Source organism: Physeter macrocephalus, chromosome 5 (genome assembly GCF_002837175.3).
Source record: "Physeter macrocephalus isolate SW-GA chromosome 5, ASM283717v5, whole genome shotgun sequence".
Taxonomy (NCBI): domain Eukaryota; kingdom Metazoa; phylum Chordata; class Mammalia; order Artiodactyla; family Physeteridae; genus Physeter; species Physeter macrocephalus.
This window is the reverse complement of record NC_041218.1, coordinates 47,844,394-47,856,495: the sequence shown is the minus strand read 5'-3', so window position 1 is coordinate 47,856,495 and position 12,102 is coordinate 47,844,394. Positions and strand designations below refer to the sequence as shown.

The following is a 12,102-nucleotide window of genomic DNA, read 5'->3' as shown; positions in this document are numbered from 1 at the left end:
TACCAAGTGCATGACCAATACAGGGGATGGGGAACTGGGCCAGGTGGGTGGGATGTAAAATGTGTGGGGTAGAAGGTGGAAACATGGACTGCGGTCAGATTCTAGAAGACCTTAAACACCATGCCAAGTGAGTTTTATCCTAATTCTGTGGATGTCTCATCTAGATCTAAAGAAGAAAATTGGAGGAAGAACATGAAAGGTTAACCAGAGAGTGGAGATTTTTGAAAGTGAGAGGCATATTATGAAGGCATTTAAATCCATGACTCTCAGACTTCCTACCCTCACCTGCACACCTGAAGGCTGCTGACCTACTCCCATTGCTAATGTGGTTTAAGTGGTGTGGGGAGAAGTGAAACATGGAAACAAAAAGTGGAGGTGGAACGAGAAAGGGTGTTAAGAATTTGAGACACACTTTGGAATTAAAGTTGCTAGTAGACAAATTTGACAAATCATAGAACGTCAAGAGTGTGATACAGGGAGTTCTTGGTTTCGAGGTGGTTAACATGAAGGATATTGCTGAGATCCATGTCACAGGAGTAACAGGTGCACAGGTATGTGTGTGTGTGCACGCGCGTGTATGTGATTTGGGGGATGATATGCGGGAGATAGTGAGTTTGTTTTGGATGTGTTGAGTTTAAGGTGCTAGTGGGACACTTACGTGGAGATGTTCAGCAGTCAGTTGGAAACATAAGCCTGGGGCTGCAAACTCAACTCATTTTGAGGTGACCTATGTATGTTGCACAAGTGCCAGCAAGGCCCAAAGGTAGACTGAGTAGATTCCAGGTGTTTCTGCTCTGCTGGCACATTCCTGAACCTTACCCAGCAAGTAATATGTCAAAGTGCCTGGCTTCCGCCTGCTCTGTCCCTGCCCATAGGAGATGTTCAATGAATTTTGTTGTAGAATGCATGAGAGCAACAGTCTCAGTTTGGCAATGCTAGAACTAAGGAGTTATACTTTTCTTGCAAATTATGGCATAGAAGTACCTAATTTCCAGTATTTACTTATGTTTGATGTTTTGTCCATATATATCTAGATGTAACAAATATTTTCCTAATAACAAAAATATAACTTTACAAAAGAGGTTTAAAAAATTGAAGTTTTTTTCCCAGAATCTTATAATGCTGTCCCTATACAAACAATTCCTAAATGACTTTTAATTATTACATTAAAAAACACGATTATAAGGTCATTTCAAAGAGGGCTGATGGGACCAAATCCAGGAGCTCTTTACGCTGTGACCAAAGACTGAGTTCTCCACTGGATATAATAGTAACTTGATAGTGCTATGTTTTCCAGATGGAGATACAAGCCACTCATGCTAGGGAAAGTAAAAATAAATGTAAATATCTTCCAACTTTAAAAAAAAACACGATTATAAATTTTATAAAATTGATCATCTACTGTACTCAATTCATTCATATAAAGTGATAAATAGTAATAGGTTATTCCAGATTTATACCTTTTAGAGAAGGATCCAAAAATAAATTTGGCATTTTAAATTTTAATCATTTCCTTCAAGCTTTTCTTCTTTTTTGGTTTTCTTCTTTTTTTCTTCAATACCTAAATTGTAGCTTATGTATCATTTTCATAAATCACTTATGTTAGATAGTTCTTTCTCCCCCTTGTGAAGATTCCTTGATGTCCTCAGGCTTTGATAATGTACTCCCAAATCCATGGTTGTGGAGTATAAATCAGATTATTTGTATACCAGAGAATTTTTGTTGTGTTCCCAGCCCCATTCAAGAAGACACAATTATAAAAGAAAGTTACTTTGTTGATTATTGAAATGTTACAAACACTAATCCCTAAACAATGCCACCGGAGCATCAACATTTAAAAATTCAATGAAACTCACCTCCCCAAATGAAATGCTTAGGTATTATCTAACAAAATATAAACAAGATCTATATGAGGAAAACTATAAAACTCTGATGAATAAAATCAAGGAAGAACTAAGTAAACAGAGAGATATTCCATGTTCATGGATAGGGAGACAATATTGGCAAGATGCCAGTTCTTCTCAAAAAAAAAAAATACATAGGGGGCGTCCCTGGTGGTGCAGTGGTTGAGAGTCCGCCTGATGATGCAGGGGACACGGGTTCGTGCCCCGGTCCGGGAAGGGGAAGAAGGCAGAGAGAAAGGTGAAAGAACCATATAGTCTTAATCCTGCCTTCTTTTGACACATTACATAGTATTTTATAATACTTTCTCTGTTATTTGTTCATTTATTTATGTTAGATATTGATTGTTTATTGTTTTTTCATTTTGGGGGAGGTGTATTTGACTCTTTACATTTCCACACAATTTTTTTCAAAATTGTAAATTTAAAAAAAGATTTTAATACAATTTTTAAAGGTTACTTTCCATTTACAGTTATTACAGAATATTGGCTGTATTTCTCATGTTGTACAATACATCCTTGAGCCTGTCTTACACCCAATAGTTTGTACCACCCACTCTCCTGCCCCTATCCTGCCCCTCCCCTACCTCCCCACTGGTAACCACTAATTTGTTCTGTATATCTGGGAGTCCGCTTCTTTTACATTATATTCACTAGTTTGTTGTATTTTTTAGATTCCACATACAAGTGACATTATACAGTATTTATCTTTGACTTATTTCACTCAGCATAATGCACTGCAGGTCCATCCATGTTGCTGCAAATGGTAAAATTTCATTCTTTTTTATGGCTGAGTAGTATTCCATTGTGTGTGTGTGTGTGTGTGTGTGTGTGTGTGTGTGTGTGTGTGTGTTTGTGTGTATACATGTATATATATCTCACATCTTCTTTATCCATTCATCTGTTGATGGACACTTAGATTGCTTCCATATCTTGGCAATTATAAATAATGCTGCTATGAATGTTGGGGTGCATGTATCTTTTTGAATTAATGTTTTTGTTTTTTTCAGATATATACCCAGGAGTGGAATTACTGGGTCATATGGTAGTTCTAATAATGTTTTACCAGCTATCTGGGAATCCCTTAGCCCAGTAAGCTGACACAAAATTTACCATCACACTGTGTAACTTTAAAGAATACACTTTGAACTCCTGTTGTTTGGGGTCAGCATTTGACATTATGTTTGGGCCCTCTGTGTTGTAAGATGCAGTCATTGGTGCTCATACCATTTGCTCCATCTCTTTTCTATCTTCCACTTCCCACATTTTCTCAGCTGTATTTTTTATTTTGTTTTTATTTTTTAAATTAGCATATAGTAAGATTGACTTTTTCAGGGAACGGTAACATCCCTGTGAATTAAGTATAACACACATAGAGATTTGTGTAACCACCACCAAAATCAGGATACAGGATACAGTTTTTCCATCACCCCAAAACTCCCCAGTGCTACCCCTTTGTAGTCACACCCTCCTCATCCTTTACCCCTGGCAGACACTGATCTGTTCTCTGTCACTATAGTTTTGCCTTTTCCAGAATGTCTTTGAAATATAAGCATATGGTATGCAATTATATGAGCCTAACTTCTTCACTTGAGAATCATCCATGTTGTGTATATCAAGTGTTCTTCCTTTTTTTTCCTTTTTTAATTTATTTTTTATTTATTTATTTTTGGCTGTGTTGGGTCTTCGTTGCTGCAAGCGGGCTTTCTCTAGTTGCGGCGAGTGGGGGCTCCTCTTTGTTGTGGTGTGCTGGCTTCTCATTGCAGTGGCTTCTCTTGTTGCACAGCACGGGCTCTAGGTGTGCGGGCTTCAGTAGTTGTGGCACGTAGGCTCAGTAGTTGTGGCTCATGGGCTCTAGAGCACAGGTTCAGTAGTTGTGGCGCATAGGCCCAGCAGCCAGGCAGCATGTGGGATCTTCCCGGACCAGGGCTCGAACCCATGTCCCCCGCACTGGAAGGCAGACTCTTAACCACTGCCACAGGGAAGCCCAAGGGTTCCTCCTTTTTATTTTCTTATTTTTATTCCATTGCTGGGTAGGATTTTATACGTTTAATCCATTCACTCACTGAAGGACATGTGGGTTGTTTTCTGCTCTTGGAGACTGTGAATAAAGCTGATATAAATCTTCAGGTACAAGTTTTTGTACGAACATATGTCTTTGTTTATCTAGGGTAAATACCCGGGAATGAGATTACTGGGTCATATGTTAAGTGTATGTTTAACTTCATATGAAACTGCCAAACTGTTTGCTAGAGTGGCTGTACCATTGCACAATCCCATCAACAATGTATGAGAGTTCCAGTTGTTCTTCATTCTCACCAGCACACAGTACTGTCAGGTTTTTGTTTTGTTTTGCTCTATTTAGCCATTCTAATAGGTGTGAGGTGATATCTCATCATGGTTTAAATTCCCCTAGTGGCTAACGATATTGAACATCTTTTTATGTTTTTATTTGTTTTCTATATATACTCTTTGGTAAAACACCTAAGTTTTTTAACTAAGGGTTTTTTTTCTTACTGTTGAATTTTGTGAGTTCTTTATACATTTGGATGCAAATCCTTTGTTGCATTTGCAATTTGAAAATATTTTCTCTCAATCCATAGCTTGTATTTTCATTCTCTTAGTAGTGTCTTTCCCAAAACAAAAGTTTAAAATTTTTGATAAAGTCCAATTTAGTAATATTTTCTTTTATAGGTTGTGTTTTTGGTGTCTCACCTAAGAACTCTTTACCAAACTCCAGGCCACAAAGATTTCTCTGTTTTCTTCTAAAAATGTTATAGTTTGACATTTTACATTTAGATCTATGATCCATTTTGAACTAATTTAAGTATAAGGTATGAGGCTTAGGTTTAGTTTCATTTCTTTGCATATAGATGTCCAATTGTTCCAACATCATTTGTTGAAAAGACTAGCCTTTCTCTATTAAATTGCCTTTGCACCTTTGTCAAAAATCAGTTGACCACCATTGTGTGGATCTATTTCTGAATTCTCTATGCTGTTCCATTGATCTATGGATCTACTCCTTTGCCAGTACCATGCCACCTTGACTACTGTGCCTGTACTAAGTCTAAAAATCAGATAATGGTGAGTCCTCCAACTTTCACTTTGGCAAAATTGCTTTGGCTGTTTAGTTCCTTTCCCTTTCTATATAAATTTTAGAATCAGCATGTCTGTATCTATTTTAAAATCTTATTGAGATTTTAATTGGCATTGGAGAATTGAACTATAAATCTATGTGTCTGTAAATATCTATAAGTCTCTGGGTCTTTACTATGTGGAGGCTTCCAATTCATGAACACAGTATATCTCTTCATTTATTTAGGTCTTCTTTATTTCATCAGCATTTTAGTGGTATTTAGAACCCATATCCTATGCATATTTTGTTTGATTTATGCATATTTCATTTGCACTTGGACCTATTTTAAGGTATCATGGGTTTTATTTTTTAAATGCCAGTTTCCAGTTGTTTATGAGAAGTATATAAAAATATGATTAATTTTTGTGTGTTGACTTTGTATCCAATAACCTTGCTAAACTGACTTTCACTTTATATGTATTGAAATTTTCTACATAGAAAATCATGTTGCCTATTAATAGGGACAATTTTATTTCTTCCTTTCCAATCTGTATGCCATTTGTTTCTTTGCTTTACCTTATTGTACTCACTAGGACTTCCATTTATGATGCTGAATAAGAGTGATGAGAGGGAGTATCCTTGCTTGGTCCTGATCTTAGAGGGAAAATATTTCATCGTTAACTACAATGTTAGCTATAGTTTTTTTGTTGATGCCCTTTATCTAGTTGATAAAGTTCCCTTTCATTCCTACTTTGATGAGAGTTTTTGTCATGCATGGATATTGAATTTTTTTCAGATGTTTTTTCTGCTTCAATGTATGTGATGATCATGTGATTTTTCTTCTTTAGACTGTTAATATGGTGGACTTTATTGATGGATTTTTCTATATTGAACCAGCCTTGCGTTCTCAGACTAAACCCCACGTAGTTGTAGTTTATTATTCTTTTTATATATTACTTGATTCTAGCAACTTCATCATAGTTAAGGATAATAACATTTGCCTTCTGTTATGTAACCATAATTAAGTGTTTCTTGTTTTGTCTCTAAGAGTTGAGTCCTGTAGAGGTAAGGTAACTTGCCTAAGTTATGCCACTAATAAATGGTGGATCCAGGATCCCATCCAAGATGAGGGGACTCTGGAACCCTCATTTTTAACTGCAGAAATGTCTGTCTCCCACTGATAGAAGGCTGGTGGGCCCCTCCATGGGTGACTCACTCTATCAAGACTGCTTGGCCCATGACAGACTGGACCCAGATGCTTCCGTAAGTGGTAACTCAGCCAGATCAGAATAGTAAATTGTAGAACTGACCCTTGGGCCCAGCTCTTTCCACTATATCATACTGCCTTCTTAACAGCTAGCCAGCAAATAGACTTTTGGCAGCCCAACAGCACCAAAAGAAGTGGCAGGGAAGAACAAATGATGTCAAGAGCACGGACCACAGAGACATCAGGTGGGGTGTAGAGGATCACCTGCAGGCCAAAGAAGGACTCCTTGGATGCTAAATAGAGAAGGAAGGGCCTGCCACTCTTCATCAGTGGGCCCAGAACTGGAGTGAGGTACAAGGGTGATGACGGAATTATAGAGCACATATGCCGAGCAGACTAGGTCTGTTGACCTAGGGGCCTGACCCAGAGGGGTTTGGAAGCAGGTTCTGTAATGGATGAGAATATCATCGGATCCAGCAGTGAGACCCTTTCAGTGCTGTCCTTGAGCTAAGCTGTAAGTCATTGTTTCTCTAGGGTCCAATCCAAGTCCAGACCCAGAGGCTTCTCCATCCAAAGGACCCAGTAAAGTGACGGTGAGAAAAGCAAGTCTAGATACATTTACATTATCATCTGTAATAGGTGAAATACTTTGGAAACATCTTGAACTTTCTAGAAATTTTGGAATTTCCCCTTTTGATTATTTTTGCTAACTTTGTCTCCTTTCATATTTGAGCAGTGCTCATAATCTTTATTTCAGAGTCAACAAAGGGAGGCCATATGCTGAAAACCCTGCATTTTTCCCTGCAGCCAGCAGGGAGGTGTGAAAGGAGAGTAGGGGACCTAGGTGGACCAACAGAGTTGGCCCACGCAAGCTTCTGTGTTACCTGAAGAGGGAGTTTCAGATACAGGCTATTTACAGTTGAGGGCATCAGCCTCACAGCATAGGGTTACTCTAAGCAGTTTCCATTTTAAGTACTCTCAGCCCTCCCCCCTGCCAAGACAGCTGCTGGCTCACGTTTAATGCAGTAATCAGACTGTTTTCAGAGTCCATCGTTCAGCCTTGGCTGTCCTTTCTGGCCCTGGCAAAGGCCTAGCACTTAGCTCCTTGGGCCCCAGCCTCTCTCTCTCTCTCTCTCTCTTTCTTTCTCTCTCTGCCCTTCTTTTGCTTCTGATGCCCTTCCCTGCCCCTTCCTTCCTACTCTGGCTGTCACACTTCATGTGAAGCAACATCTGCCGTGGTCCTGGGCCAGAAGGCAGTTGGGCCACTCCCCCTACCCAGCTGCAGGCTTGCCATGTATTTCCTGGGTGTTCAACCTTCACTATTTTCCTGGGTGATGTCATTACTAAGGGGTTAGCATGGTGGTTAAGAGAGCCTGACTCGCCTGGGCTCACCTCTCAGCTCTCCACTTACTAGAGATAGATAGCCTGCTTCCCCTCTGTGCCTCATCTGTAAACTGTAGATGATACTCATAACTAGTACCTACATCATGAGATTGTCCAAGTGCCCTTTAAATGAATTAATACACGTAAAGTACTTGGAACAGTACAGGGCACACACAAATGCCTTCCCATTTCTTTATGTTATTGCTGTTGCTGTCACCCTTTGCATGTTGCAGCTTTCTTACCCAGACTCCAAAGTCACCTTTATGTGCATAGTAAAGAGAAAGAACCAGATCTCAGTGAAAGCTGATTATTTCAAATGAAGGAGAGGAAGGAGTCACAGGTTTCAAGCTTCGATGAATGGGAGAAAGCCTTTGACAGAAATGGTAATGCTGGGAGTGATGAGCTGGAACTGATGACAGTAGGGTTATCTCACTAGTTTGCAAATTAATCTGCTGGGATGGGAGCATATTTCTTTTTGATAGTACTTTTTGTCTAAAATAAATCGAAGATATGAAACCTCAACCAGTTTTTGAGACAGTGCTCCAACTATGTATTATTTCTTAGCAGTTCCTAGCGCCAGGTCCTTGACTACCAATGCTAGGCTCTTTTTGAGTTTACAGGGTTGTTCTTTCCAGGTCCAACATAGGTTTTTAAAGCAGCCTGTCTTATAATTTAAATTTTAGTCTTGAAAGCCTGGGAATGTTGGCATTATCGAATAAGAGAGAATGGTGCTGTATCCCCATTTCTTGGGACAAAGTGACTGAAGGATAAAAGTGTGAAGACAGTTTGAAGAATCAGAGCTGTGGCGTAACCTCAAAGGCAGTGGCTTCTCTTCCCATACCTGCATGTTTTGTTGCAGCAGACAGATGTCAAAAATCTAGGGGCTTAAAGTTTATATAGATTTCATTTCAACAAAATACTGCTCACAGTTTTTTTTTAAAGCTGGATATGCTGGTACTAATAGAGGAATGGCTTATTTTTTGCATGCTAAGAGTCGCCACTCAAAAATAAGAGGAAAAGCAATATGTAAGAGCTCTAATATTTGGCAAGATATGAGTAGTGCTATAGAGAATTACAAATGATGTGCTTTGGAGGGGCTGTGTGCGGATCATATAAAGAAAAGGCTAGTTGAAGAAGTTTACCAAAAAAAGATCTTGTATAGAAAACTGTTTTTGATGTAGAGCTCAAAGGAGAAGAAAAAGTTTGGGCAGGTACAGCAGGGCTGAGGCAGCAGGAGTATTCCCAGAAGAGGCAGAAGTAGGAGTACAGGATTGGAAGTACAGTTGTAGGTAGGGAGGCATTGCTATACAGTGGAACTGCTTTATTACACTGGTGTGGGTAGAAAAATGTTGGCATTTATAGGTAAACTCAGGGTAGAATACAGAAATACAGTCAAGCCCAGCAGGTGATGTTAATGAGGACTTTGACTTTTTTATCCCAAGGGAAATGGAAAACCATTGCAGGTTTTGAGCAGAGTCACTTGATCCGGGTGGCAGGGGCACTACTACGGGTAAGCACGTTGTTCTAGGAACAAAAAAGGGCTCTTTATCTGGCCTTCCAGGATCAAGAGGCCTCCTGGAAAATAGCCAAGAGACAAGTGTGAAAAGAGCAGAGAGATTAGCTCAAGCTAAGGTCCAGAGGTGAGCTTCAGCCTGGAAGGCTCAAGAAGTGGAAGGTCTGGGCTGGTCACTAAGGGCCTTGTGCAACATGACGGGACTTGAACTTGATCCTGAGGGCAGTGGGGCACCAGCAGAGATTTTTATGGAGGGGAGGGACATGGTAAGTGACATGTCCCTTATACTGATCACTCTGATGGCTGTGTGGAAGAGGATGAGACAGGAGGCAGGAAGACCAGGTGAGGGAATCCAGAAGTGCTGGTGGCCTGCATTAAGTCAGCACCACAGAGATGGAGAAAAGGAGCCAGATTCTAGAGTAATCACTCAGGAAAAATCAACAGGAGTTTGTGATGGAGTGGCTGTTGAGAACAAGGAACAGGGAAGGGTCTGAGATGGCCTCCAGGTCCTTGGGCAAGGAGGTAGCTGCCAGCGTATGGTAACCAAAGCGATGCCAGTGGGTGAGATGACTCTGAGGGATGGACTTCCTCATGGGTGTAGAGAATAGGACCAGACTCTCCTATAGTCTATAGCCCCAACGAAAGGGTCCTAACTCTGCTTTACCTCCTGATAAGCAAGTGGCAGTCTGTGAGGCAGCTCTGTACTCCAGGTCACAGTCCTGGGTCTGTAGACAGTTGTTTAAGAAGCCAGGCTTTAAAAAAGGAGGACAGAAGGTATTTGGATTTCTGAAAATGAGAAATGAAACTATTAGATCTCAAAATGCCTCATTCTGGAACAGCCTGACTTGTGCATATTTGGGGTGCAGGGAACATTGTGTCAGGCCTGACAGGGGGAAGTTCATTTTCTCTGAAAATATTTCCTGTCTCTCTTTTGGATCTCAGGCTCTCTCTTCTCCTACATAAAGACGGTAACAGCTGGAGGAAGGTAGTGCCAGTTCTGGCTGTCCTTGGGATTCAGATTTAGTAAAGAAATGCAAGTACCCTGGTGACTGATACCTGTCTGCCCCCAAGTTTGGAGGAAGCAGGAGGAAGCTGAGGGCTGGGCTAATGAGCAGGCTGTGTACCTGGAAACCTGAGTACTAATTTGAGGGGGTTTTTTTTCTTTTTTTTTGCGGTACGCGGGCCTCTCACTGCTGTGGCCTCTCCCGTTGCGGAGCGCAGGCTCAGGACGCGCAGGCTCAGCGGCCACAGCTCATGGGCCCAGCCGCTCCGCGGCATGTGGGATCTTCCCGGACCAGGGCACGAACCCGTGTCCCCTGCATCGGCAGGCAGACTCTCAACCACTGCGCCACCGGGGAAGCCCTAATTTGAGGTTTAACAGCCACACTGGAGAAAGTCCCTTTGGGAGACTGCAAGGCTGGCATCGTACTGGAATGATTGGGTTTAGATCATCTTTGAGACAAACAACCTGCTAGATTTGGATCAAACCCCTAGATTTTGATTAGGGTTTCTCACAGAAACCAGGATCAATCAGACAGATGTAGTAATGGCATAGGGTGGCAGGGTCACAAATAGCAGGAGGACATGCATTTAATTCCATTTGGGCTGGACTGCCATCCCTCTCCCCCAAACTATACTGAAACCTGATCGACTCATTTGTTGGAACGACAAATGGATATGCCAAAGTTTTTATAATTTATCAAGACAGGAGGACAGACACCTCATCACCCTTGGCCCAGTTAGTACTGTTTCTGATATTCCTGGTTCACTTCCATTTTTCAGCCTGTATTTGGCAGGGCGATGGGCTAATTTGCATTACTGTTCTGCTATTTTGCCTCTTTTTAGGATCCAGGCTATTCCACTGGAAGCTTGTTTTAGAAGAACCGAGTCAACAAAAGCTTTGTGTGGAACTCAACAAACTGTCACACTCGATAACAATGTTAAGAAAGAACAGGAGCAAACTTCAAAATGATGGTTTAGATTTTTGTTTTGTACGTAGGGGGACAGGGAGGCGTGTTTGGTGGATATATTTGCCATGGGAAAAGTGTTCTGGAGTAACTGTCTCTCTCGATTATATTTTTAGTGAAGTTGCCAATAATCAGGATTTACATAGAATAAAAGACCCAGTGAATATTTGAAAATCTTCTCTTTCCTGTTTCTGTATACTGTAACCACGGTAACAAGACTTCTTAGGCTTGTAGATTTTTAAGAAAGCAAATTACGGATGAATTGTTAATAAATATTGAAGATGGAGTAGAAACAACTGTCACGGTAAATATGGTCTTCAATGTGCAAATGAATATGTCCTTAGATGTCCTTTTGTACAAAACCAATTAAGCTGTAGTCCCCTTAGCCATGAAGTTATTCGCTCTTTCCTACCTCACAGGAGACGACTGAAGGATACCATACTAATATCAGGTGAGGGAGAGCCCTCTGGTGGAAAATCATCAGGGCAGACCGTGGCACAGGAAAAAAAGCAGAGAAGTCAAAGAAGGAATGTTAAATTTAGTCCAGCGAGTTGAACTGCAAAACATAAACATGATGGGACTTGCCATATCCTCCTGCTGATTTGGAAGATATTTGTCAACAAGTCTGTCATGTGGAATTGTCAGGAATGTATTGAGGCTTGTGCTAAGTAGGAACTCAAATTAAAATCATTATCCCAAGGATACACAACGTTCTTCATAGCCCTCACCTAAAAAGCTTGGGATGGACGAGGTCAGGGAGTGGGGGGTGCATTTTGGTAATAAATTTAAAAATCTAAAGTAGATGAGACCAACACCGCCACCCCTATTCAGGGGTTGTTAGAGATAGGAATCCAGTTGCTTCTTTAAACAGAAGAATGCAATTCATTGTGTTGTTTTTCTTGTAACTAGGAAGACAATTTCAAAGCACCTTCACCCCCTTTTTTTTTTTTTTTTTTTTTTTTTTTTTTTTTTTTTGCGGTACGCGGACCTCTCACTGCTGCGGCCTCTCCCGTTGCGGAGCACAGGCTCCGGACGTGCAGGCTCAGTGGCCATGG

General features: G+C 40.8%; 1 protein-coding gene and 1 non-coding gene across 7 annotated transcripts in view; both read left to right on the top strand.

The window, feature by feature from the left end:
• WIPF3 (WAS/WASL interacting protein family member 3) overlaps positions 1-12,102 on the top strand; it is an 88,607-nt gene that overhangs the window by 46,529 nt on the left and 29,976 nt on the right. The window contains exon 2 of one of the 6 annotated variants that reach the window (XM_028489933.2): positions 10,926-11,071. The exons of the other annotated variants lie outside the window; for them this stretch is intronic. Within the exon in view, the coding sequence (XP_028345734.1) occupies positions 11,018-11,071 (54 nt within the window). The 5' untranslated portion in view covers positions 10,926-11,017. The remainder of the gene's footprint in view (positions 1-10,925; positions 11,072-12,102) is intronic. 6 annotated transcript variants of the gene reach the window in all.
• LOC112067182 (small nucleolar RNA SNORA25) lies at positions 1,185-1,311 on the top strand. Its single transcript, XR_002893131.1, has one exon. It is a non-coding gene; the product is annotated as a small nucleolar RNA SNORA25 (small nucleolar RNA).